The sequence below is a fragment of the Lepidochelys kempii genome, chromosome 17 (genome assembly GCF_965140265.1).
Source record: "Lepidochelys kempii isolate rLepKem1 chromosome 17, rLepKem1.hap2, whole genome shotgun sequence".
Lineage (NCBI taxonomy): Eukaryota > Metazoa > Chordata > Testudines > Cheloniidae > Lepidochelys > Lepidochelys kempii.
Genome location: NC_133272.1, coordinates 729,870 through 754,940, shown reverse-complemented (window position 1 = coordinate 754,940; position 25,071 = coordinate 729,870). Strand labels below are relative to the sequence as shown.

The 25,071-nt window shown below is 46.7% G+C and overlaps 1 protein-coding gene across 3 annotated transcripts in view; it reads left to right on the top strand.

Moving 5' to 3' along the window:
* Nucleotides 1-24,410, top strand: part of RTN4RL1 (reticulon 4 receptor like 1) — a 67,238-nt gene extending 42,828 nt beyond the window's left edge. For 2 of the 3 annotated variants that reach the window (XM_073316115.1, XM_073316114.1), the window contains one exon: nucleotides 21,383-24,410. In XM_073316115.1, coding sequence (XP_073172216.1) covers nucleotides 21,383-22,746 — 1,364 coding nt within the window. In that variant the 3' untranslated portion in view covers nucleotides 22,747-24,410. Of the gene's footprint in view, nucleotides 1-4,470; nucleotides 4,491-21,382 lie in introns of those variants that run through there. The other variant, XM_073316116.1, reaches the window with a different exon arrangement.
* The last annotated feature ends 661 nt before the right edge of the window (nucleotides 24,411-25,071 follow it).

Genomic DNA, 25,071 nt, shown 5'->3' with positions numbered 1-25,071 from the left:
GTGTATTCTCAGGACAGGTGAACAAACACAAATCAGCAGGGCTAGAGTAGGGCTAGGGTAACCAGATGTCCCGATTTTTGGGTCTTTTTCTTATATAGGCTTCTATTTCCCCCCACCCCCGACCCGATTTTTCACATTTGCTGTCTGGTCACCCAAGGGCTGAGTGACTTTGCACCTCCCAGAGTGTCAGAAGAATTGGCTAACAAGTGTATGGTGTCTGCACCTGAATCAGCGGAGCAGGGTGCAGGGCCACTCCAGGGGAGTCCTGTGAATGAGCTCTGCGTGTTTGTGTGAAGGAGGGTTCTTGCAAAACTGTCTTGCCAGACAAAAACAAATAAACAACAATTCTGTTTTTCACTGGATCCTTGTAGCGTAGACAGTCTGCCACAAATCTCTGCAGGGAATATCATGAGGGCCATCCTAGCACCTCCAGAATCAACCATCACCAACAGCAGGTGCTAAAGGGAATGGGCTTTGACAGAGCTCTCAGCTACTCTGTTCCCAGCCTCTTTTATCTGGAGACACTCTGGAGAATAGTGTAGGAACGCTGGCTAAAGAGCTCACAGCTTCTCCACTCCCAGCTCCTCTCACCAAGGCTGTTTATAAGCAGTAGTGTTTAAATGCCTTTTATGTGGTAACTCAAATGATGAAAGACCTGAAAATGGGACTAACAAAGACAAGTTGTACTTCAGAATAAAACACCATGAAAGCAGCACATGCTGTCGTAAGAATAAATTGTATCAACAGTGATCAGATGGAAAGTGAAAAGTTAGACTGGAGCGGCTCCCTCTTTCCTGTTTCCAGAAAAAAAATCTGGGTCTGTGAATTCAGCCAACATCAGGTAGGACGAAAGCCTTGTCTGACAAGGCATTTCAAAGCTTCCCAAGAGCCTCTGGAGATGCTGTGGCCACTTGGACAGGAAAACAGAGCCCCTCAGTTTAATGAGCATTTCAGTTATTTTCCTTTTTGCTTTTGCCAAGTTTTTTCCCTTTCTTTTTTAAATAAACTATTTCTGCTGTTTATAATTTGTTTTAACTTTGTAAAATGTGTAGTTAAGCACGAGGACGTGAGGAGGTTGGGGGTGAAATATCATGGTGCTGGGTGTTGCTTGTTGCCATAAATATACTTCTGTTGCAGTTTGGTGCTAGATGGGGAGTGCAGGGCTATTAGGTCTACTCTGTAATCGGCACCACAAACCCTCTGACGGGCACGGCCGTGGCAGACAGCGCATCAGGTTGGCTGGCATGAGCTCTCAGTCACACACAGTCCTGCAACAAGACAGCAGGGAAGGGAGAGGATTCGCCCTCAGCCATCTAGTCCACAGACAGTCCCACCACAGGGCAGGGGTTCTGGGGGACTGAGTGGGAATCACAGAGTCTAGTGCTGGGCTGTGATTTTAGGGCAGGGATGGGCAAACTTTTTGGCCCAAGGGCCACATCGGGATGCGAAACTGTATGGAGGGCTGGGTAGGGAAGGCTGTGCACATGTCCCCAAACAGCCTGCCCCCACATCTGCCACCTCCCACTTCCCGCCCCCTGACTGCCCCCCTCAGAAAGCCCCTCTCATCCAACCCCCGCCTTGCTCCTTCTCCCCGAGCACCCCCTCCCGGGACCCCGCCTTTAACTGCCCCCCGGGACTCCACCCCCTATCTAACCCCGCCATGTTCCCCATCCTCTGCCCCCTCAGAACCTCTGCCCTATCCAACTGCCCCCTGATCCCTGTCCCCCTCACTGCCCACCGGGACCCTCTGCCCCTTATCCAACCTCCCGGCCCCGGCCCCCTTACCATGCCGCTCAGAGCAGCATGTCTGGCAGCTGCGCCGCCGGGCCAGAGCTAGACATGCTGCCCCTCTGCCCGGCAGGAGTGCACAGCTCTGCTGCCCAGAGCGCTGCCCACGTGGCAGCATGGCTGCGGGGGACAGCAGGGGAGGGGCTGGGGGCGAGCATCCCCGGCCGGGAGCTCAGAGGCCAGGCAGGACAGTCCCGTGTCCTGCGGACCGTACTTTGCCCACCTCTGCTTTAGGGAGAAGACAGGCTGAACATCATTTCCCAAGCACTTACATTTCCTGGGGAAATTAATCACTCTTGAAATGGAGAGACCCTGGTGGATAGTCACCCTGTCTCCAAAGGGGTACTGTAGAACTGGAAGAGGTTCAGAGAAGGGCAACAAAAATGATCCAGAGCCTGGAAAGCTCTAATATAAAGAGAGAGCTTGAAAGACGGGGATTGCCATCTTAGAAAGGAGATAAATAAGAGATAACATGATAAAAGTATGTAAAATAATTAATGGGATGGAGAAGGTAGATCAGGAACTTCCATTCTCCCTCTCACATAGCACAAGAACAAGGGGACATTCAATGAAATTAAAAGGTGGCAAATTCAAAACTGATAAAAGAAAATACTTTTTCACACAATGTGTAATTAGACTGTGGAACTCATTGCCACAAGAAGTCATTGAGATAGTCAAATAATATAGTGATATTCAAAAAGGGATTGGACATTTATATAGATAACCAGAGAGTCCAGATTATAATAGTTAAGGCTAATACAATTTTGGAAAGGACATAGAACCTTCTATTTCAGGGCTTCAGCCAGGGTCTAAGGGTATGTCTACACTACGAAATTAGGTCGATATTATAGAAGTCGATTTTTATAAATCGATTTTATACAGTCGATTGCGTATGTCCACACTAAACGCATTACATGGGCGGAGTGCGTCCTCACTACCTTGGCTAGCATCGACTTACGGAGTGGTGCACTGTGGGTAGCTATCCCACAGTTCCCGCAGTTTACGCCGCCCACTGGAATTCTGGGTTAAGTTCCCAATGCCTGATGGGGCAAAAACATTGTTGCGGGTGGTTTTGGGTACATGTCGTCAGTTGCCCCTCCCTGCGTGAAAGCAACGGCAGACAATCATTTCGCACTTTTTTTCCGTGCAGACGCCATACTGCTGTCAGTAGACGGTGCAGCAGGACTGCTAACCGTCGTCATCCACTCCTTCCGCTGCCACTCTGCTCTGCTGCTATTGTCTCAATGGCAAATTTCTCCATGTTGTCTGTCCTGGGCTCCCGCGTACGTGTGTTCTTCCTCGGGAAATGTGCGCGGTGCTAACCGTCGTCATCCACCGCTTCCACTGCAACTCTGCTCTCTCATGAATCCACCTCGCAGGTCCTCTCGTCATTCTCTATAAATATCTATTCTCGTGGCATCTGTCGTCAGCCACCGCTTCCGCTGCAACTCTGCTCTCCCGCAGACGCCATACCACGGCAAGCATGGAGCCCGCTCAGATCACCACGGCAGTTATGAGCATTGTAAACACCTCACGCATTATCCTGCAGTACGTGCAGAACCAGAACCTGCAAAAGCAGGCAAGGAGGCAACAGCAGCGCAGTGACGAGAGTGATGAGGACGTGGACACAGTCTTCTCTCAAAGCACAGGCCACGGCAATTTGGCCATCCTGGTGGCAATGGGGCAGGCTCATGCCATGGAACACTGATTCTGGGCCCGGGAAACAAGCACAGACTGGTGGGACCGTATAGTGTTGCAGGTCTGGGATGATATGGCAGGCGATCAGCTTGGCTTAACAGTGAAATCCTAGCGGATCTTAAGCATAAAAAAGAAGCTTACAAGAAGTGGAAGGTTGGACATATGACCAGGGAAGAGTATAAAAATATTGCTCGGGCATGTAGGAATGAAATTAGGAGGGCCAAATCGCACCTGGAGCTGCAGCTAGCGAGAGATGTTAAGAGTAACAAGAACGGTTTCTTCAGGTATGTTGGCAACAAGAAGAAAGCCAAGGAAAGTGTGGGCCCCTTAATGAATGAGGGAGGCAACCTAGTGACAGAGGATGTGGAAAAAGCTAATGTACTAAATGCTTTTTTTGCCTCTGTCTTCACGAACAAGGTCAGCTCCCAGACTGCTGCACTGGGCATCACAACATGGGGAATAGATGGCCAGCCCTCTGTGGAGAAAGAGGTGGTTAGGGACTATTTAGAAAAGCTGGACGTGCACAAGTCCATGGGGCCGGACGAGTTGCATCTGAGAGTGCTGAAGGAATTGGCGGCTGTGATTGCAGAGCCATTGGCCATTATCTTTGAAAACTCGTGGCGAACGGGGGAAGTCCCGGATGACTGGAAAAAGGCTAATGTAGTGCCAATCTTTAAAAAAGGGAAGAAGGCGGATCCTGGGAACCACAGGCCAGTCAGCCTCACCTCAGTCCCCAGAAAAATCATGGAGCAGGTCCTCAAAGAATCAATCCTGAAGCACTTACATGAGAGGAAAGTGATCAGGAACAGTCAGCATGGATTCACCAAGGGAAGGTCATGCCTGACTAATCTAATCGCCTTCTATGATGAGATTACTGGTTCTGTGGATGAAGGGAAAGCAGTGGATGTATTGTATCTTGACTTTAGCAAAGCTTTTGACACGGTCTCCCACAGTATTCTTGTCAGCAAGTTAAAGAAGTATGGGCTGGATGACTGCACTATAAGGTGGGTAGAAAGTTGGCTAGATTGTCGGGCTCAACGGGTAGTGATCAATGGCTCCATGTCTAGTTGGCAGCCGTTGTCAAGTGGAGTGCCCCAGGGGTCGGTCCTGGGGCCGGTTTTGTTCAATATCTTCATAAATGATCTGGAGGATGGTGTGGATTGCACTCTCAGCAAATTTGCGGATGATACTAAACTGGGAGGAGTGGTAGATACGCTGGAGGGCAGGGATAGGATACAGAGGGACCTAGACAAATTGGAGGATTGGGCCAAAAGAAATCTGATGAGGTTCAATAAGGATAAGTGCAGGGTCCTGCACTTAGGACGGAAGAACCCAATGCACAGCTACAGACTAGGGACCGAATGGCTAGGCAGCAGTTCTGCGGAAAAGGACCTAGGGGTGACAGTGGACGAGAAGCTGGATATGAGTCAGCAGTGTGCCCTTGTTGCCAAGAAGGCCAGTGGCATTTTGGGATGTATAAGTAGGGGCATAGCGAGCAGATCGAGGGACATGATCGTCCCCCTCTATTCGACATTGGTGAGGCCTCATCTGGAGTACTGTGTCCAGTTTTGGGCCCCACACTACAAGAAGGATGTGGATAAATTGGAAAGAGTCCACCGAAGGGCAACAAAAATGATTAGGGTCTGGAACACATGACTTATGAGGAGAGGCTGAGGGAACTGGGATTGTTTAGTCTGCGGAAGAGAAGAATGAGGGGGGATTTGATAGCTGCTTTCAACTACCTGAGAGGTGATTCCAGAGAGGATGGTTCTAGACTATTCTCGGTGGTGGAAGAGGACAGGACAAGGAGTAATGGTTTCAAGTTGCAGTGTGGGAGGTTTAGGTTGGATATTAGGAAAAACTTTTTCACTAGGAGGGTGGTGAAACACTGGAATGCGTTGCCTAGGGAGGTGGTGGAATCTCCTTCCTTAGAAGTTTTTAAGGTCAGGCTTGACAAAGCCTTGGCTGGGATGATTTAATTGGGGATGGGTCCTGCTTTTGAGCAGGGGGTTGGACTAGATGACCTCCTGAGGTCCCTTCCAACCCTGATATTCTATGATTCTATGATTCCCAGTGGCTGCAAAACTTTCGCATGCGTAAGGGCACTTGCATGGAACTTTGTGACTTGCTTTCCCCTACCCTGAAGTGCAAGAATACCCAATTGAGAGCAGCCCTCACAGTTCACAAGTGAGTGGTGATAGCCCTCTGGAAGCTTTCAATGCCAGACAGCTACCAGTCAGTCAGGAATCAATTTGGAGTGGGCAAATCTACTGTGGGGGCTGCTGTGATCCAAGTAGCCAACGCAATCACTGAGCTGCTGCTATCAAGGGTGGTGACTCTGGGAAATGTGCAGGTCATAGTGGATGGCTTTGCTGCAATGGGATTCCCTAACTGTGGTGGGGCGACAGATGGAACCCATATCCCTATCTTGGAACCGGACCACCTTGGCAGCCAGTACGTAAACCCAAGGGGTACTTTTCAATGATGCTCCAAGCTATAAGAATCATCAGTCCAGGCTTTGGTGGTGCCCACTAGGTCACAGTCATTTCTAGCACCACCTTCATTTGTGTACAGACCCTTCAGTATATTAATACTTTTCTTAGCCTTCTGCTTTTGATTCAGAGCAATTTTGTGGAGTGCATGCCAGATTGTGCGAGTTTGGGAAAAGTTCCCCTTCTCCCTCTTTTCTACCTAGTTAAAACTGCCTAAAGTGCCATTTTCCCCATCACCCAGGAAGTTACATACCACCTGGGTCCCTGATGTCTCTCTCAGTGCAGGCCCTTGTTTATGGGCCCAGTCCTACTCCCACTGAGGTCCGGGACTGAGGCCCCCTTGTACTGAGTGCTGTATAAGCACATAAAGAGATGATCCCTGCGCAAAAGAGTTTACAGTCTGAGATGAGAGACAGCAGGTGGGTGCAACAGAGACAGGAAAGCCTTAGTTATCAGTGAGACCATTCGGAACAGCCCGATAAACAGTATCACAGCACAGCAGCTGCCCGACCATCAATAACAACAACAAATAACAACACTTGGCAGTACAGTCCCAGGATCTCCACCCCATTTGCAGGCATTCATTAATTCATAGAACCACAGAATCATAGAATCTCAGGGTTGAAGGGACCTCAGGAGGTCGTCTAGTCCAACCCCCTGCTCAAAGCAGGACCAACCCCAACTAAATCAAATTTAGCCTCAATGCCCCAGTGAGTTAGGGAAGTGGCATTATCCGCATTTCACAGCTGAGAAAACAGGCACAGAAAGAAGTGATTTACCCAGAGCCACACGGGAAGCTTTTAAACAGAGCTGAGAACAGAGCCCAGGTCTCCTAACAACTTGACCTGTGACTTAACCACACGCCTGTCTGTTCTCCTAAACACAGGGAAGAAGGTTCACAGCAGTAGGCTGCTCATGAGACAGTGATGGATTTGGAAGTTAAAGAACAGGCTGGTTTTATCACCTTTTTACACATCTATGTCATGCCATAATTGTGTGTGTGTGAGAAATCTGGGGGATACATGGCACCTCCAGGAAAAGCACCCCTGTGGAAAGGGGAAACCTGACTCCTAACAAAGACAAGACCTATGTGTGGGGCTTGTTTAGAATGGCAGCAGGAAGCCAGACAGGAGAGGGCTGGGGAAGGTCACAGGCAAGCAGAGATACAGAGTAGTTTTAATGATAATGCTATTTTCTTTTTTCTAACACAGGGCTGGTTCTCATTTACACCACACATCCACTTACAGCCCCATTACACTGCCAGGGTAGCGCAAATGAAACTCGGGATACGTGCACAGTGCAATCACAGGGTGACTGGAGCTCGTGTGGACGTACTCCAGCTAGGATTAAGCTAACTAGCTCAAGCACCAGGGCAGTGAAACGGCGGCAGGACAGGCTACACAAGCCCACGCAGGACCCTGGGTAATTACTCAGGTATCTATCTAGCCCATGCTGGAGACAAGGCACAGGTAGCTTTTACTGTGAGGTATCCAGGCAAGGTCAACGCTACACCTCCCACTCCTACTTACATCGGGGTAAAAGCTACGTGTGCTTTGTTGCCACTAGGATTTTACAGTGAACTAATGTGTACTAGCTAGCTATCCTGGTTAAAAACACCATTTCTGGCAGTGAAACATAGCCATAGTATCACTGTGCATCTGTCCCATAGTTCCTTGTGCAGTGCTAGAAGAAAGCGACAGTTTCTGAGATGCAGAATGCCAGTCACTCATATGACAGAAGCATTAGGTGGGAAATGCTGAAAGTTCTAATGTAGCAATCAGAAGTGCCAATTCTCATTGGATAATTTGCTGCATGGTACTTGCTGCCCTCCCAAAGCTCTGTGTGAAGGTGGTGGCTTGATTCTCCTCTCAGTTCCACCAGGCTCAGTCAGGAGTCAGAGGAAATACACCATTGTACAACTGGTGTGAGAGAGCCAGGCTCTGGGACTCATGCAGAGGGCGGAGGGTAAGAAAGACACTCTATACTGTACTGGTAGGACAATTCTAGCTGTAAAATGAGCCATTACCTATTACTGTGTGCACCTAGCTGGAGATTTGCCTGGGGTTGAACCCCTGCACTATGCCCTAAATGCCTACAGGCAGGGTCCTTGTGTCGCAAGATTCCTTGCCTGTAGAATTTGCTGGGAAATCCCCACCCTTCCAAACTGCACTCCATAACCTACGCTTTCATTTTAAAAAAAGAAATGTCAAGCCCACATGGCTGTGGAGAATAGAGTATAATTGATGCAGTGATGCCTGCTTGAGTCTGCAGACAGCCTGAAACCAAAGTTCTGAGAGGGATGAAGTGCCCTATCTATCTTAATGGTTCGTTCATTCTGAAACCTATTGCCACGAATACAAATTTCAGTCTTGTTAACCATTTTGCTGCTGATCATTTTAACAGAAACAGTCTCCTAATGTGCTGATCCCAAGCTGCCTCCCATGATCCCAGGTGCCAAAAGTCCCAGATGCCAAATCTCCAGCTTCTCCTTACTGCTATGATGCAGCTATCAGTGACTACAAAAAATACACTGAATTTAATATTGACACCAGCATTACGGTACTGATTATGTTAATCATTTTCGTATTTAATTACTACACTCCTCCATTTTTAAATTTATCTAAAGCTGCTGCAGAATCTCTAGCCCATCACAGAATTCAGGGATTTTGAACCGAATTTACATCCCACTAGCTGTGCAATACACAGGTCCTTATCTACAGGGCTTCATGTCTCCTCATGCCCACTTCCCACAGCACCAAGTAATCATAATGATGCTTAGCACTCATCTAGCGCGTTACATGCTCGCACTAGTTAATTAAACCTCACAACAGCCCTGTGAGCTGAGGAGTATTATCCCTATTCTGTAGGTCACAGAAAGAGCACAGGGGACAGCTGTTAGTATCCCTTTGCTTTGTAACATAACACTTTTCTGAGACTTCCTTTTGCTTTGAAGTTGAGTGCAATACAAACAGAGGCCTCATACATGTGCTTATATTCTGTGGTGATAAGTGCTGTATAAATGAAGATGGACACCCTGTTGCCTTCTCCAAAGCTCGTGTCAGGATCAGGAGTGACCCCCTATATTCACAGTTCTAACACAAAATTATCTGAGTGAACAAATACCTATGCTGCAACCTGGTCTTTTGCTGATGTCTGAGACTGTCATTTCTCTGCCATGGGATTTACTAACTGTCGTACAGTGCTGGGCTGGCCCCTTCTCATTGACCAGATGGACTCATGTTTCACACTCTGTTATGGCATCATACACTAGCATTCAAAGTGGACCAAAGGAGTGGGGGAAAGAATGTGCCATCCATTCAGGGCCTGGATGAGAAAGAGACTTGGAATTCCAGACTGAGCTACCAGCTTGACAGATTCTCTCTAAATGACACAAGCTCTTTCTGAGGAAGGAAGATGTAACCAAGATTGATGCTTTGATGCCCAGCACACCACTCTCCTTCACCCCCATTGTAGACAGAGCTGGACACTGCTGAATGGTGGAGAAGGTAGACTGTACAGTCCTATTTGCCTTCTCATCATACTAACACAAGGATATTTAATAAAATTGAAAGGCAGAAAAAACAAATACATATTTATGCAGCATATAATTAGCCTGTGGAACTCCCTGACATAATACACTGTTGAGGTCAGGACCTTTGCAGGATCAGACATTTATTGAGATAATGATCTCATTATTAATTACATTAGATAGGCTAAAAACCCTTGTATAAGGACTAAAACACTCCTGCTTCAGAGCACAAGTCACTCACTAACAGATGGGACTAGGAAAATCTTCACTTGGCGGTAGGTTATTCCACACTCGTTCAGTTTTCTGAAGCATTTGCCAGTTTGAGATGGAATAACAGAATCAGTGGTCCGCTGGGCTGAGCTACAATGGCAAGACCTATGCTCATAGTGCAAGGAGCACAGCGGTGTATGCAACTCTTGCACACAGGAGGCTGGAGCTTTGCTCTCAGACTTTGTGCTTTCCTCCACTCTGAAAATGTTTCTAACCAAACTGAAGAAATTTGGGAGTCCCCAGCTAGTGTCTGGTCCAAGAAATGAGATGGTGAATCTCTGCTTTCTTCACATCTTAGCTTATTCAGTGCCTGACACTGATTGGACTTGTGCGAATCTTGGATGATTTTTGCCATTTCATATGTGATTGTTTACTGCAAAGTGCCTGGAGACTTTGGTGGATGGTTGTTTTATAAAGAAAAAAATCATTATTGCCATTATGAACGAACTTCTTTGCATTTCTGTGAATAGCGAGGAAGAACTTGCAAAAAGAAAAGGAGGACTTGTGGCACCTTAGAGACTAACACATTTATTTGAGCATGAGCCTTCGTGAGCTACAGCTCACTTCATCGGATGCATACAAATAAATTGGTTAGTCTCTAAGGTGCCACAAGTACTCCTTTTCTTTTTGCGGATACAGACTAACACGGCTGTTACTCTGAAACCTCAGGAAGAACTTGTCACCTCAGGACAAAAGAGAATCAAAGTATCTAATGATTTCACCATAAGAGGCAGACAGATGATCCAGATGATCAATTACACTTGTCTTCTTACTATATTTCTCTCCCATGCAGGGGGATCATAATTTCTAGCCTCCCCTTGAGGACCTGAGGATCTCCCCATCCTCAGCCATTTCCCTTTACTTCATTCTCAACCTAGCACTGCAATGAACTTTCTTCTGCTGAGGGCTGTAAACGGGGCCTCCTGGGCCCCATCTGTTCTGGCCTCAGTTGGCGAGTTGGGCTGCTAAACACCGGGACTTTCCCTCCTTTTATGGCAGAACACACTGGGCCACCTCAGCCCTCCCAGCACTGATGGCCCAGGACTCCCAAACACCAGCTGCTTGGAGGTCACCGTCTGAAACACTGGTTTGTATGCACATGCTTAGAGCTGTACACCGGGCATCTGGACTCCTGGGTTCTATTTCTGGTTTTGCCACAGACTCACTGTTTGACTTTAGGTGAGTCATATGTCTGCTGTGCCTCACTTTCTTCCATCTGTAAAATGGGGATGATTATAATTGCCCTCTCCCGGGGGGGTTTGTGTGTGTGAAGTGTCATTAGAGTCTGCACAGCATTTTGGCAGCTCTGCACAGCAGGTGCTACCTGGAGAAAGACAATATGTTTGTTGTCAAGTCTTCTTACAGAGTTGTGCTCAGGTAAAGACTAACTCAGACCTGCCAAAAGCCCAGAAGTATCTTACTAGTACTCCTTTTCTTTTTGCGGATACAGACTAACACAGCTGCTACTCTGAAACCTTAATATAGAATGTTTGTTTTCCCCTGGAGCTGGGATTGTCTCCTGTTGACCATATCTCTGGATGTGTCCCTTCCTCATGTCATTAAGGAAAACCTTCTTAGCTGCTCTCTGCACTTTACAAAGCTTCTTAATTTAGGAGGTTGAGAAGCATATTTGAATTACGGTTCAATCTGCTAGTTGGATGCTGTCCCAGCTGTGGATTGGCTTCTGCTTTGACTCTCCAGTCACTAAGAATCAAGAGCTTTACTTTAACTGGTTGAAAGCAGGTTGCAATTCACACTAGTGTCACCAAGCCCATTCTGAGTCTCACAGATCCCTGCACTGCTCACCGCCTGCCTTCTAACTACCTCTCGGCTCTCATGTGGAATCCTAACCCTGCAGGAAAGGGAGACAGAGGCAAGGGCAGAGTGCGGGAAGGACCCAGGGCATTCTCTTGGCAATGCCATCCTCACCAGAGACAGTGGGGCAAGTGATGGGGAAGCAGCTTTGTCCTCCTAAGCACACAGGACCGCAGTCAGGGCAGGATGGAATGATCTGCCTGTCCCTAACCTCAAACACCCTGCATATCCCTCCACTGTGCTTTTGTTCCAAGACAGTCCAAACAGCATTGGGTTTTCAACTGCCTACACTCATGACGGGATGAGTCTGAGAGCTGCAGTGGGCTCCACTGCAGCTTTTCCAGGGGAAGGCGTTCACTGGAGTGAGCACAGGTGGAGATGTGCCTCCCAGTCCCATTCTGCCCCCAACCAGCTGGCCAGCTTCTCATACGGATGGAGTCTGATTGCTCAGCACCAACCTTTAGCCTGTAAGGCCGTCAGGGCTGCTGTTGAAGCCAGGGGCGGAGTAAGCACTATCTGTACGCTGCATTGACTGAAGTCGTCTCTCTGTTCTCACAAGTGCACCCTTGTAGCAGAAGGTGTATTCCAAAATGGGGTTAAATGAAGAGAGCAGACTAGATGAAGAAAAAACCGTTTGCATTCCCTCCATTCTCTGCTTACATTAGTACTGATACACGTATTTAAATTAAACAAGTTTCCGTATCTGAGTTTCCAATCCCACAGCCACTGCTGCCACTGGGTTTATTTTTTCTATTTACTTTAGCTTGAACAGAGAGTGAGAGAGAGAGAGCCAGAGCCACATGGACAGAGAGGAGTGCTAGTTAAACAGGGAGTTCCACATGTGGGTACAAATCCTTTGGACCTCCAGCCACCTTGTCAATTTCTGTAGTTATTTATTATTTTTCAATGCAGTTTGTCATTCCTAATGGAGCCCCCAGCATGAGGCGAGGGGTCAGGAGCTGCTCTTCAAGTGGATTAGTGTGCTGGAAGCATTATGGCTTTCTTTCACTGTGAATTTGGGAGTGATTCCCTGATGGCTGCACTCTATATAGAAGTGAATCGGTGCTAATTTGTTTCTGAGGATCACACATCCAGGAATATGTGAAAGACAATCCTGCCTTTCAATGCATATTTCAAGCCAGTGTGATGGCAAACAGTGGAAAATAAACAAGTGAGTGAGACCAGACGTTCCTGTCCAGTATGCCAGATGTAAAAAATCAGTGCCAGGCACACTGGACTTCCATTTATATACCAGATACATTTATGCCACCCACCTCCAGAAATGCATGTTTTGTTCTTTTTGTCTATGTGTCTAGAGGCAGCAGGCTCTTTATGTTAGCACCTTGACAATGTCCAGGAGAATTACAGCTGTGAGCCTTCTCCCAGCAGTGGCCTTGTTGTGCCCAGAAGGGCTCAAGCGTACGAGCTCTCTCCCACTAGCATTTCTGTGCTCAAAGTGTGTTAGCAATGTATGCTGAGGGTGCTGTATTTTATTTCAGCTGGATTCAGAGTACAGTGGCACTGAAATCTTGCAGGAAAAAGCTTCAGCTACACTTGTGCTGTGCCTGCTGCTTATCACATTGACTGAAATTGCCTCACTGATAACTTGTGCCACTGTTTGTCATATCCAGCTGCTGTCTCTAATCTTAAACTGAGACTGTAAGCAATATTGGGGCAGGGACCACCTCCTTGTTATTTGTTTGTATTGCATCCTGCACAGTGGAGCTCTGGTCTCTAGCTGTTCCTGCAGTACAAATATATAACTTCTGTTTCATGGTTAGACTGCTGGTCAGGGTGTTTGAACCGGGAGAGCAAAAAGGCATTTTCATGGACATGAGATGGGCAGCCTCGCCTCTCCTTGACTTCTCTAAGCCACTTGGAGGGGCACGGTAACATGCAACCTGTGCTTTTTTCAAAGGCAGGGAGTTCAGAGTGGAGACTCTGGGATCCCTGAGCTATTAGGAGCCCCTGGGCTGGCACAGAAAGCCTGAAGCATTCATGTTTGGGCTGAATGTCAGAGAAGAGACTGAGCATAAGACCGCTCCCTTCAGAAGAACCTGTCCTATATTGTCCTAGAATTTTACAGCACTGGGAATAAATAAATAAGTCCCACATCACTGAGAAGCCCCCATATGTGGTGAGGGGCAGCAGCCCACACACTCTCCCATGTTAGTAATGTGTCTGATTCAGAGGGATGGAGTCTGTGGGGAGGCATTGGGCCCTGCTGAAATGAAAGATAAAACTATTGTTCCAAAGAGAGCTATTGATTTTTGCATTATTACACTAAGAAATTTATAGGCCTCTAGTTTAAAATGGCAATAAGAGGAAATGTGCAAGTTCCAAAAACTTCCCAAAGACCTTGGGTTTGACCCTGAGAAGGGGAGAGGAGGGTAAATGCCTCCTCCACCCCATCTGCAGGGGGACCCTGGAACTTGTGCCTAGATTACATGTCCCAGGCATACTGTTGACCACAGGAGTCTGTCCACATTAAGATTTGCAGAGGAAATGGTTTTACCTTCAGGCAAACTCCAAGCAGGCTATTCCCAAAGGTAACGCACAGGCGGTGGGGGTATGTGCCCAATGCAGCTTGAGCTACCCCATACCCACAAGCAAAGTCAGTCTCTCTCCTGCTGTTCAATAGAATTTCTTTCCTGTTGGTGCCTCCTGCCAGAACCACCACTAATGTCCTCAGAGCTCTTGAATCTGCTTCTTTTTCATTTACTGGACTAACAGTAATGCACCCCAGAAGGCTTAGCTGTTGTCACTTACAGCAGGGAAAAGCATTCATGGCACTGGTGCAAGCAAGCAAGCAAATAAACAGACTCAGGAACTCTGGGTGCACAGGAGACTGCTGCAGGAACACAGGATGGGAGGCATTTCACTTTAGAGCCAGGGGAACTCAGTGTGATGGGAGGGCACAAGCCAACAACACTAAAGAAGGAGGAAGCATGTATGTGTGCAGAGAGGCGATAATGATCCCATGCACCAATTCACTCTTGTGCTTGTTACATCTGGGGAGGTTTATTTTGTATTCACATATATTTAATTGTGTTACTGAAGCAGCATCAGAGCTCACTGAAGGGAGACTCACAGGTGTTACCAGAATGGAATAGGGGTGTTGCTGAGGGATCCTGGAGGTTACTAGGCTACAACTGTTGTCATGACCCCAGTTCTTCTCCTGACTTCTGTAGAAGGTATTTCCACCACATGCATTGTTTTATACCATTTCTTCCCAATGTTTTCCACAGCAACGTTCCTTCGGCATCCCCTTGTGGGCTACTGCCTCTGGGAAGAGAATTCTCACTTGTAAATGGACAAGGACCTAAGTTAGAACAGTGCTAAAATGCACAGTTTTGAGCAGTTGGTAAAAGGGGTTTCCTATTGTCCCTCCTTCCCCCAGAATAACTTTGACGGTCCCCCTTAGCACCCTACCCCCAAAGCTGTGTGGAGACAGTGGCCTTCCAGGTCATCATCTGCCTTCGAGGTCATAATAGCTATTAAATCACAGCTTGCCTCACCAAATTAGGCAAAAACAAAATTATCTCCAATGATTTTTATGTTCCTGAAATGTTCCAGAACTGCTGGAGTGATTACTAGGGGATTGGAAGCAGCTGTCACTCTATCAGAAACCATAATTCTAAACAGCTGGGATCTGTCAGTTATTTATGACACAGTTTGCAGGAAATGATGAAGGTGGATGGGTGGCTGGCACTCCCTGGCTGAATCGCAGCGGCAGCAGGCTCACCACACAGAGAGCACACGTTCCCAGAATTGGCGCTGGCATCCAGGCACTGAAAACAGATGGCTGCAGGGAGTGAATGAGCGGAGGCTGCTGGCCTTCCAGCAGCAGCTGCAGGCCTCGCACCCCTTGAGAAATGGGGGTTGTGTGGTGCAAGGCTGTTCCTTTGCCCTCATCCCAAAGAGGCATCTGTTGCTGCTCTGTGGAGACCAAACACAAAGCCGTGGTTGCTGGGAAATGTAGTCTGTGTGCTGATCTAGCAGAGGTTTGTTTGCTTTCTCCTCTACACAGCATAGATAGACTGGGGTTAGTGACCTGAGATACTGACTTGCTGAAACATCCTACCTCTGATCTGAAATGTAACTCCTTGTTTCCCAGGCCAAGGTGCCACCGCTGCTCAGTCTGCCCTTTGCGGCCTCTCGCAGAGCACGTGGAATTGTAACGTTCTGTAACAGATTTGCTTTTTAGCAGGAAAAAACACTTCCATCTACCAGTGTGCAAATGTGACATTCTGAGTTAGTTTCCAAGGTTCAAAGTAAATGCCCTCTGGGTTTTTAGCCTCGTCTTTGTGCCTCTGTCTCACATGGGCTTGATGCAGGAAGCTTAGGTTGATAGAAACAGGGTGTTATTGGGGCAGCTCCATTACAGTCAGTCTGCGGAGTTGCACCAGGTGTGAATTTGGCCTCAGGAGTGAGTGATGACCAAGCTTCTACCTGCTTGATAATGCTGATGGCAAACAGGGGCCAGGGGCTTTGGCCCCAGTTGTATCCTGCTCTGATTAAATATTATTTATATTATGTGGTAGCCATACAGGGGGTTTTACAGCAGTACAGATCAACATGGGAGTCAAGCAGAACAGCCTCTCTCAGTTGGAGCTATCTTCTAGTGGACCAACTTCTATTGGCGAGAGACCAGCTTTTGTGTTTGCACAGAGCTGAAGAAGAGCTCTGTGGGGCTCGAAAGCTGGTCTCTCACCAGCAGAAGCTGGGCTAACAGAAGATATTACCTCACCTTGTCCCTTGGATAGCCTGGGACCGACACAGCTACAACTACACTGCAGATCAACTGAGATCTTTCTTCTTGCATAAACAACTTTTTCCCTAAACTCAATTTCAGGACTTGGCCTGTCTCATGAATATAACTAACAATAGTAATTCACATTCCCAAATCAACATATTGCTGCCCATCTCCTGAAATAGAGTTAAAATATCCTACTTTATGTGCAAGGAAATCCTGGCACAGGAGCCCCCACAGCCCTGGTGCAGCACTGGCTCCCCCTGCTCTTCCCCTACCTTCTACAGTAACCCCAAGCACGAAGGGCATCCAGGGCATGCTGCAGGCGGACCTGATCCCTACAAAGCCCCCTAACGCAGGGGGACACACTGACCCCTGCAGCCCTAGATTGTCCATGCAGAATAGTTTGACGTGTAACCTGCGGTGTGTAGTAGAAGGATGCATGCTCTAGGATGCCGCAGTCTTTACCCAATGGAGAGCCGAGGCTCAATGGTTGAAGGGTGCTGCAGCTGCCCTGCAGCACCTGCTAACTTGGCAATGTGGCTCCTGCTGTTGTCCAAGAAGGGTCCTCTGCCAGGCACTTGATGGCTGTTGATCCATATTAGCATTCTTCTGCCCATTTGAGCCCTAAGCATTTGCCCTGCTGCCGCCGAAAGATGTACACCTAGATTCACCAGTCCCAAATCCAGATTCTGGATGTTCAGCCCAGATGAGAACCTATAGCAAAGATGGGGGTGGCCTTGGGGGGAGGGTCAAGGTGGGGGATTTTCCCTTTTCCCTGTGCAGCCTCCCCTCTATCCCTGTGCTGGTGCCACCACAGGGATAATCTGTTCTAAAATGGGCAGGAAGAAAAACATCCATTTTGTCTGGATAAGTGCACAGACTCTGTCCCCTGGGACCCAAATCCCTCTGAGCACTTCAGCTCCAGCACTAGTTCAGGCTTAACCCTAACACTGTAAGAGTGTATAACAGTAATCCAGTGCTGCGTAAAGACCTTCCGCATTCGTTAATAGTGCATTCAGGAGGAGTGATTTTCACTGCCAATAACACGGCTGATATGTTGGAAACTAGCAGGTAACGAAGAACATTTATAATGATGTTAGTCTAATAATGAGTATAAGGCTGATCTAAGTAACACTGCAAGCTGGACACGTCCAAAGATAAAGAATTTCAAGCAGGCATTAACTAATGCCTAATTAATGCCCCATTAGAAAGATGCTACATGGGAAATAATTCGGACAGCCCAGTGAATTCACTCCACTCAGTAAGAACACAGTGAAAACCAAATGAATGCAGAATGACCCCATGAAGGGAGAGTGGGAAGGAAACAATGCCTTACCCATGTGTAATAACAGGAGTGTGAAGTGCTAACAGGATCCTTGGCATCTTTACCAATGTCAACAGTGCTGTATCTTCTTAACGCAATTAATTAAAAGGCTCTCACCAGCATTTTTCTGTTCAGCTTTTGAAACTCTCCCTCCCTGGTCAGTTCTGACGCATGTACCAATGACACTCCATCTGCCTCCAGCCTTGGCTGGATGAAACTGAAAGCTTTGTGCTGGAGATAATAGAAGATTTTTCAGCACATTCATCAATTTCTGCCTCTCTAATGAGGACAGCAGGCTGGGCCCACAGTTCCCCAGTGGGGATCCCTGGTTTCCAAACAGAAGCTCTTGGAAGGCTGGGGGGCTCAGTTTTGCTGAGCTATGCCCCTTCCAACTCAAGGAGGACTAAAACGCTCAGGACTACATGATACAAATAGAGTCATACTGCCCGTCACCCCAGTCTGGCAGCATTGAGAAGACTACGGGGCGAACCGGGGCTTTTGTTCTAAATTTCAGCTCCAGTGGTATTGGGCCATCCTATATGAGAGAGAACCCGCACACTGACCAAACCTGAGACGATCCCTCAACATAACACCTCAAAGAGGTAGATAATCAGCAAATTTTATGGGCGGAAGTTACTCACATCCTTGGCTAGAGTATTGTGTGGTGTCACTAGAGAGTTGCCTTCTTTCTTCTGCTTTACCAATCCCCTCACCCAAAATATCCATTTAGGTTGGTATTTATACTGTGTCCATTGCCAACCCCACACAATTCCCTTCATGCCTGGATATCAGAACAAAGACAGAAACTCCTCGCTGTGGCAATTTCACCATTGTACTCCTGGGAATCCATAGCATAACCACCTTCCATTTTAGCCTGAGACACAAATTTCACCTTCAGATAGTAATGTCAGACAACATTAACTCACACATTTGTTAATTACAAGCAGGAGCCTGATTCTCCCATGCCCTGCAGTTTGTGCAGTCATTCACCCTGTGCAGAGTGAGTGTGAAACACTGCCATTCGGCATTAGTGGGGTTTCACACCCACTCTGTGCAGAGCAGGGAAGAAGCAGACCCAACGTGTCAATCGTCACTGTGTGTTGATAACCGTCGCCTGTGTCATTATCACCATGTACATGTAAATCACCCAAATCATAAGACCTCTACCAGCCTACACATTCTCATCAGCTATCCTGTTATCATGGTGACGAAGGGGTCATGGAACAGTATGTTGAACTGTTGGTTGTGGGCACTGCGCACACTTCCTCTATGTTGCTCAGACGTGGGAGATGGTTTATTGATTCAGGCCCTTCTGTTTAGACATTTGTGATAACTGGCTTCATGTAAAGAGACAACATCCCAGTGATCTGTGCCTGGGGAGATTTTGCTAACAAGTATCAATCTCTGTACTTTAGCTTCCCTATCTGTAAAATGGGATTAATGATACTGATACACCCATGTAAAGTGCTTTTTGATCCATGGATGAAAAGTGCTCAACCCTATTTTTATAACCACGTGCAAAGTGTTGTTTTTCTTACATGTTCACAGTTGGGAATGGGAAGGACTTAGTGACTGGCACTTTTGGGTATCAGCGTTTTTGAGACCACAGCTGCCACTGCTGATTGTGGAGATGGTTCCTTGATGGGCAAGGACCACTAAGAGGTCAAAGTCAGTGTGAGGAGACTTACAATGAGTAGGTCTAAAGGGGCCAGAATCCTCTCCCTCTTGAAATCAAACACACAACAGCAAAGCCAGATGTCATGTTAGTGACTTCAAAAATGCTTCTAATAACAAACATCAATAATCATACATTTTTTATGTATTAGGTATTCCTGACACAAGGCCCTTCTCTGGCAGTGGTGCAAAAATGGGAAACCACCCACATCTGCAAATGCAAACCTGAAACTTTTGAAGGGCATGACTCAACAGAAGTTCTGCTACCCTCATTATACAGGAATCTGACTGTGTGGCCAAACTACTTTAAGGCATAGTAATTTTTATTAACAGCGCTTTCAAATATACGTGTCCTTTGCTGGTGATTTATTGACAGTCTTTGTGGTGCAATCATTCTAAAAATATAACTTTGCATTCAAAGAATGGAACCAGATGGACAGGTCACTCACAATTAGCTACGTAGTGATATCTCACACTACACGAGAAGCCAACTGAAGAATTACACTTTTAAAGGAACAGAATCAAAAACAGGGAAGTTTCTACTTTCTTCCCAACATGTGGTCTAAATACTGAACCCTAGATTCATTTCTGAGTGCTGGAAAAGGGGCTCATAAAAGCCCAGATGGCCCAGAATGACACAGGATGTCTTGTGGTAGCCTGGCACAGACACTGGTGAACTTCTCTTTCCAGGCTGTTTAGGAATATTATAATCCATTTGGCATGCTAGGGTTTAATTGACAGGTGGCACGTGCAGCTGTATGCTACTCTGATCTGACGCCCGTTTCCTGCTACGTCCAACGCAGAATGTATTAGACATGGGTGAGTGTGGATGCAACAGAAGAAGTGGAATCTGAATGAGAAATGAGAGCCTGGTGCAGTGAGTTTGAGAGGGGATGACCTGAAAGAAAGCAGGAAGATAGGAGTGTGAGAAGGAAATGCACAAGATGGTGAGGCTAGCAATACAAAGGCTGACCACAGGGAATGATAGTTACTGCTCTTTAAAAAAAAAAAAAAAAAAAGACAAAAAAAACCAACAAAAAAACCCACCTTTATTCTCTGCTGTAATAAAGCCCTGATCAGAAGTACTTTGTGTGGTATCAGAAGCTGTAATATGTTACACCACAGGAGATCTATTTAAATATGTTTGAGCACCCACTTCCAAATTTAGTTTTCAACTCAGCACCTTCTCCACTGACTGCTGATAAAATCATATTTCCTGAGAGTCTCTTGTTCTTTAAATATGTATGTTGCTGTTTAAAAGACCTCGAATGTTACAACTCAGTAAAAAAAGGACTATTCTAATTAGAGTGTCCTTTCCTTTCAAGAGATTTAAGGCCTGGTTTCTAAAGGTGCTGAGCACCCAAATTCCAGCTGAATCAGTGGGAATACAAACACTCAGTGCTTCTGTAAATCAGATGCCTCGTGTGTACAAAGCAGCCTGAGTTGGGGAAATCCCTCATTCCTTTTGGTATAACTGAAGGGAGCTCGGACACTGTCTCTCATTAGGACTAGAAGAGCTGGATGAACAGTGCGAAGAGTTATTCGTGAGCACTTTTGTCACACTTGCTACCCTTTCTGTTTGCTTTGCCACACAAGAGGGCTTTAAGCAAATGAACATTTTGAATGATTGCGCTTCAGGTGAATACTGCGTTTTGACACAAAGCAAGGAACTCGCTCTTTGCACTGCAAGTGTTTACCCTATTTATACAGTTTTAGTTGACCAATCAGAGGGCAGCCACACCACCACGTAATAAAGGTGGCCAGTCTCACACCACAAACAACCACTAGGGAATAATCAAAGCAAACAGTTGGCAAACTCCCCATAGGCTGAAATAAGTTTGGACAACTACAAGTAACTAACCTACTCATCACAATCTGTTTGTGGATAATTTATGGACAGAAAAAGTGGTTGAGTTAATTGGATACGTTTTTCACTAGGAATAATCCTCACAGCTATAATTACTAGGCAGGTGGTTTTGAATGATTTACGAGACATCATAATTCAACTGACCTTGTTCTCTTGCTTTTTTGAACAGGGGGTTATGTGGAGCTGCTCCTGATGCTGTTGGGGCTTGAGATTCACTTCACTGCATGCTGCCCCATTGACTGTGTATGTTACCCATCACCTATGACTGTCAGCTGCCAAGCCCACAACTTTGTATCAATTCCAGAAGGGATACCAGAAAACAGCGAGAGGATTTTCCTCCAGAACAACCAGATCACATTGCTTCTGCGAGGTCACTTTAGCCCATCCATGGTCACCTTGTGGATCTATTCCAATAACATCACCTTCATAGACCCAGACACCTTTGATGGGTTTGTTAATCTAGAAGAGCTGGATTTGGGGGATAATCGCTATTTAAGGGCTTTAGCAGCTGAGACCTTCCAAGGGCTGGTGAAGCTCCATGCCTTGTACCTGTACAAATGTGGGTTGAGCTCTTTACCCAGTGGGATATTTGGTGGCCTCCACAATCTACAATATCTTTATCTACAAGATAACCACATCGAGTTCCTTCAGGATGATATTTTTGTTGACCTGGTCAACCTCAGCCATCTTTTTCTTCATGGAAACAAGCTGTGGAGCCTTCATCAGAACACATTTAGGGGACTAATAAACTTGGATAGGTTACTCATCCACCAAAATCAACTCCAGTGGGTCCACAGACGTGCTTTTCATGATCTCCGAAGATTGACCACGCTTTTCCTGTTCAATAACAGCCTCTCTGAGCTCCAGGGTGAATGCCTCGCCCACCTGGGAGCCCTGGAGTTTCTCAGGCTGAATGGCAACCCTTGGAGCTGTGACTGCAAATCCAGGTCACTCTGGGATTGGTTGCGCAGATTCAGAGGTTCAAGTTCCAGCGTGATCTGTGAGTCTCCTGAGCAGATGCATGGCAAGGACTTAAAGGTGCTAAAAGCAGAGGACTACAGGAACTGTTCTGGGTCTGAGTCCCTCCATCAGATCAAAACACACACTTTCTCCACAGCAGACAGAGGAGCCTCCAAAGACCACCACTCACACCACTCCTCCAAGGAGAAGGATAAAGAGAGAGGGGTTGAGCACAGTTTACACAGCAGTCAACCAGCAGCACCTCCCGGTTCACATCCAGGTTACAGAAAGCCGAGCAAGAACTGCACCAGCCACAAAAGCCGCAACCGAACCTCTAAGCCAGTGTCTCTGGGGCCACGGAAAAGCATTCATGAAGCTCAGGACTATGTGCCTGACTACCAGCACAAATTCAGCTTTGGCATGATGCCTACAGCACCACCCAAGCGGAAGGGTAAGTGCACCCGGCGGACACCCATCAGACCCCCCAGTGGAGTACAGCAGGCAGCTGGGAGCTCGGTGATCAGGGCCTCTCGTCTAGTTTTTATAATGGTGTTAGTGGTCATAATACGCTGAGCTGGCTGTGACTGATAGTGTCCGCACTGCCACCAATCTACAAAGGACCAGAGTTTCTTTTCTTCTTTTTTCGTACACGGAGGATTTGCCTTGTGAAGGAAAGAATGTTGTTTAGGCTTTCAATGGTCTCCATACATGGATGAGTGGATTATAAACATGAACTGTACAGAATGCGCACAGCAGGAGTGGATTAAAGGCATTATCACATGCTTGTCACAAACAGCCCCAAATGAGCACCTACAGAAAAGCCAACATAACAAAAAAGGAGCTAAGCCTTCATTAATAACAACTGGACAAACACGGACAGTAGCTGTGCTCTATGTGAAATCCTGTTAATTTGAGAGAGCTCTGAAAGACCCTGTGATTACTGAAGGGAACATAATTGCTGTAAAAATGATCACCAATCAAGCCTACACCATTTATCTGAAACGGTGTGCAAAGACACTTATAAAATGTATAATAAGGACATTGGTTCTCCCACATTTTAGCCCTTTTGGCTCCAAACCCACAGGCCAAAGCTGGCCAGAATTCTCTTGGAAGACAATCTCAAAACCCTGTATATCTCAGGCACATAGCAGAACAGGGCTTGCCTGCTAGGCTAGGAGTAGCCAACTACCAAAGGAAAGACTTATTAGAGGTGGATATTAAAACTTAAACGAAATGAGATTCCTGCAGAAGGTGTGTTTTTTGTAACTGTGTTCACATATAAAATAAACAAATGCACAGGTTCCCTTCCCCTCAATTATCCATATGTATGTCTTATGTTTATAAACTATATGGAAACTATATCTTCAGATTTAAGGATTGTATTGTTGCATTTATAGCAGAAGAACAACATAGGATTTTCTCTAGAAAACAACTGGCAGCAGCGCCTACAGATGCAGGGCAGCCATCCATCAGGCTCAGCGTGTGTCGGGGGAACCGCAGTGGACCAATGTTCTTAGCAATTTAGAGCACTAGATTTGGGGGGATTTTTTGTATGCAATGTAACAAAGTCCATATCTGAAGAGCCAAAACTCACTCTTATGACCTAATTTCTAACCTGTCACATGCCAGGAAGAAAGGGATTAATTAGAAACATTCAGACCAAACACACTCAGCTATAGAGCTCTGTCTCCTAGAAAGCACCATGAGGCCAGAGCAGATGTTTCTAGCATGAGTGAGAAGCAGTTCCCAACAGTGTTAGCCATGTGAGGACCTTTATAGCTGGCCTAAGGTTTTCACTCAAGTGCTCCTTAAAAAGGAACAGATATCATGGGAGACTCAGAAAGGGGCTGCAAACAATTAACTGGGAATCTGATAAGCACCTGTAAGGAACAGAGTGCCCAGGACTTTCATCCATGATAGAAAAAAAATGTATAAGGCAGCCATACAAAGGGAGCCGTGGAAGGGAGGGGTAGAAAGAGCAGGTCTGCCTGCCCATCGAACCTCTGTCCTGACCCACTGGCAGTAACCCTGAAGATGGAGTGCCGGGGAAGGGGGTCGTGAGTTCTGGTCTGGTTCAGGCTGGTATATGGTGGAGATGGCAGTGTTATTGGCCAGAGATGATGTCTAGATGTAACACAAACAGCACACATTAATTCCCTGTCAGAGTGGATATGTGAGAAGAAACAAACACTGAAGTTAATGAAAAGAGGGAAATAAAATTATCTTGGACAAGCAAAGCCTGTTTTTCATTTCCTAACAATACTCCAGCTGCAGTGACACATGTCTGGCCTGTAGCTGATGTTTGGAGCCGGACAACAGTGCTAAGGAAACAGCTCATTTTCTAGCATGTAACCAACTGGTTGAGCAAGGATGCACTGACTACTGAAACCTCAGGAAAATTCCTGTTCTCTAAATCGTTAGCCTACTAGGGATAACTCATGTTCCATATCTATCCTTCTGGGGGCATCTTACTGCAGGGTACCCTGTTATCATCAGCCTGCCCTCCACCTGAGATGTTTGGTGCGAGTGTGCGTGGGGCGGCTATTTAAACTTCAGTAGTGAGAACTTCCTATTAAATATAGTAGGCCTCTTTTGGGTAGAGATGTTCATAGAAGTCCCTGGAACTGGAAAGAGAAACCCCTGAATCAAATTGTTCTGGGAGAAAAAAATGTCTATGCAGTTCCAAGGATTCACCATTCAGTCCTGAAGTCAGGCATCTAGAGATTTAATAAACAAGTGCAGAGTCTCCTGCTTTCCTCACACACGAAGAGGCACAGGAGCTGGGATGCCTTTCAAAGAGGGGGGGGGGGGGCTGAGCATATATTTTTTAGAACAAAGTTCCTGGGTAATGACAGGAACAGTCCCAGGAAGAGGGAAAAATAGGTTACTCATCTAGTC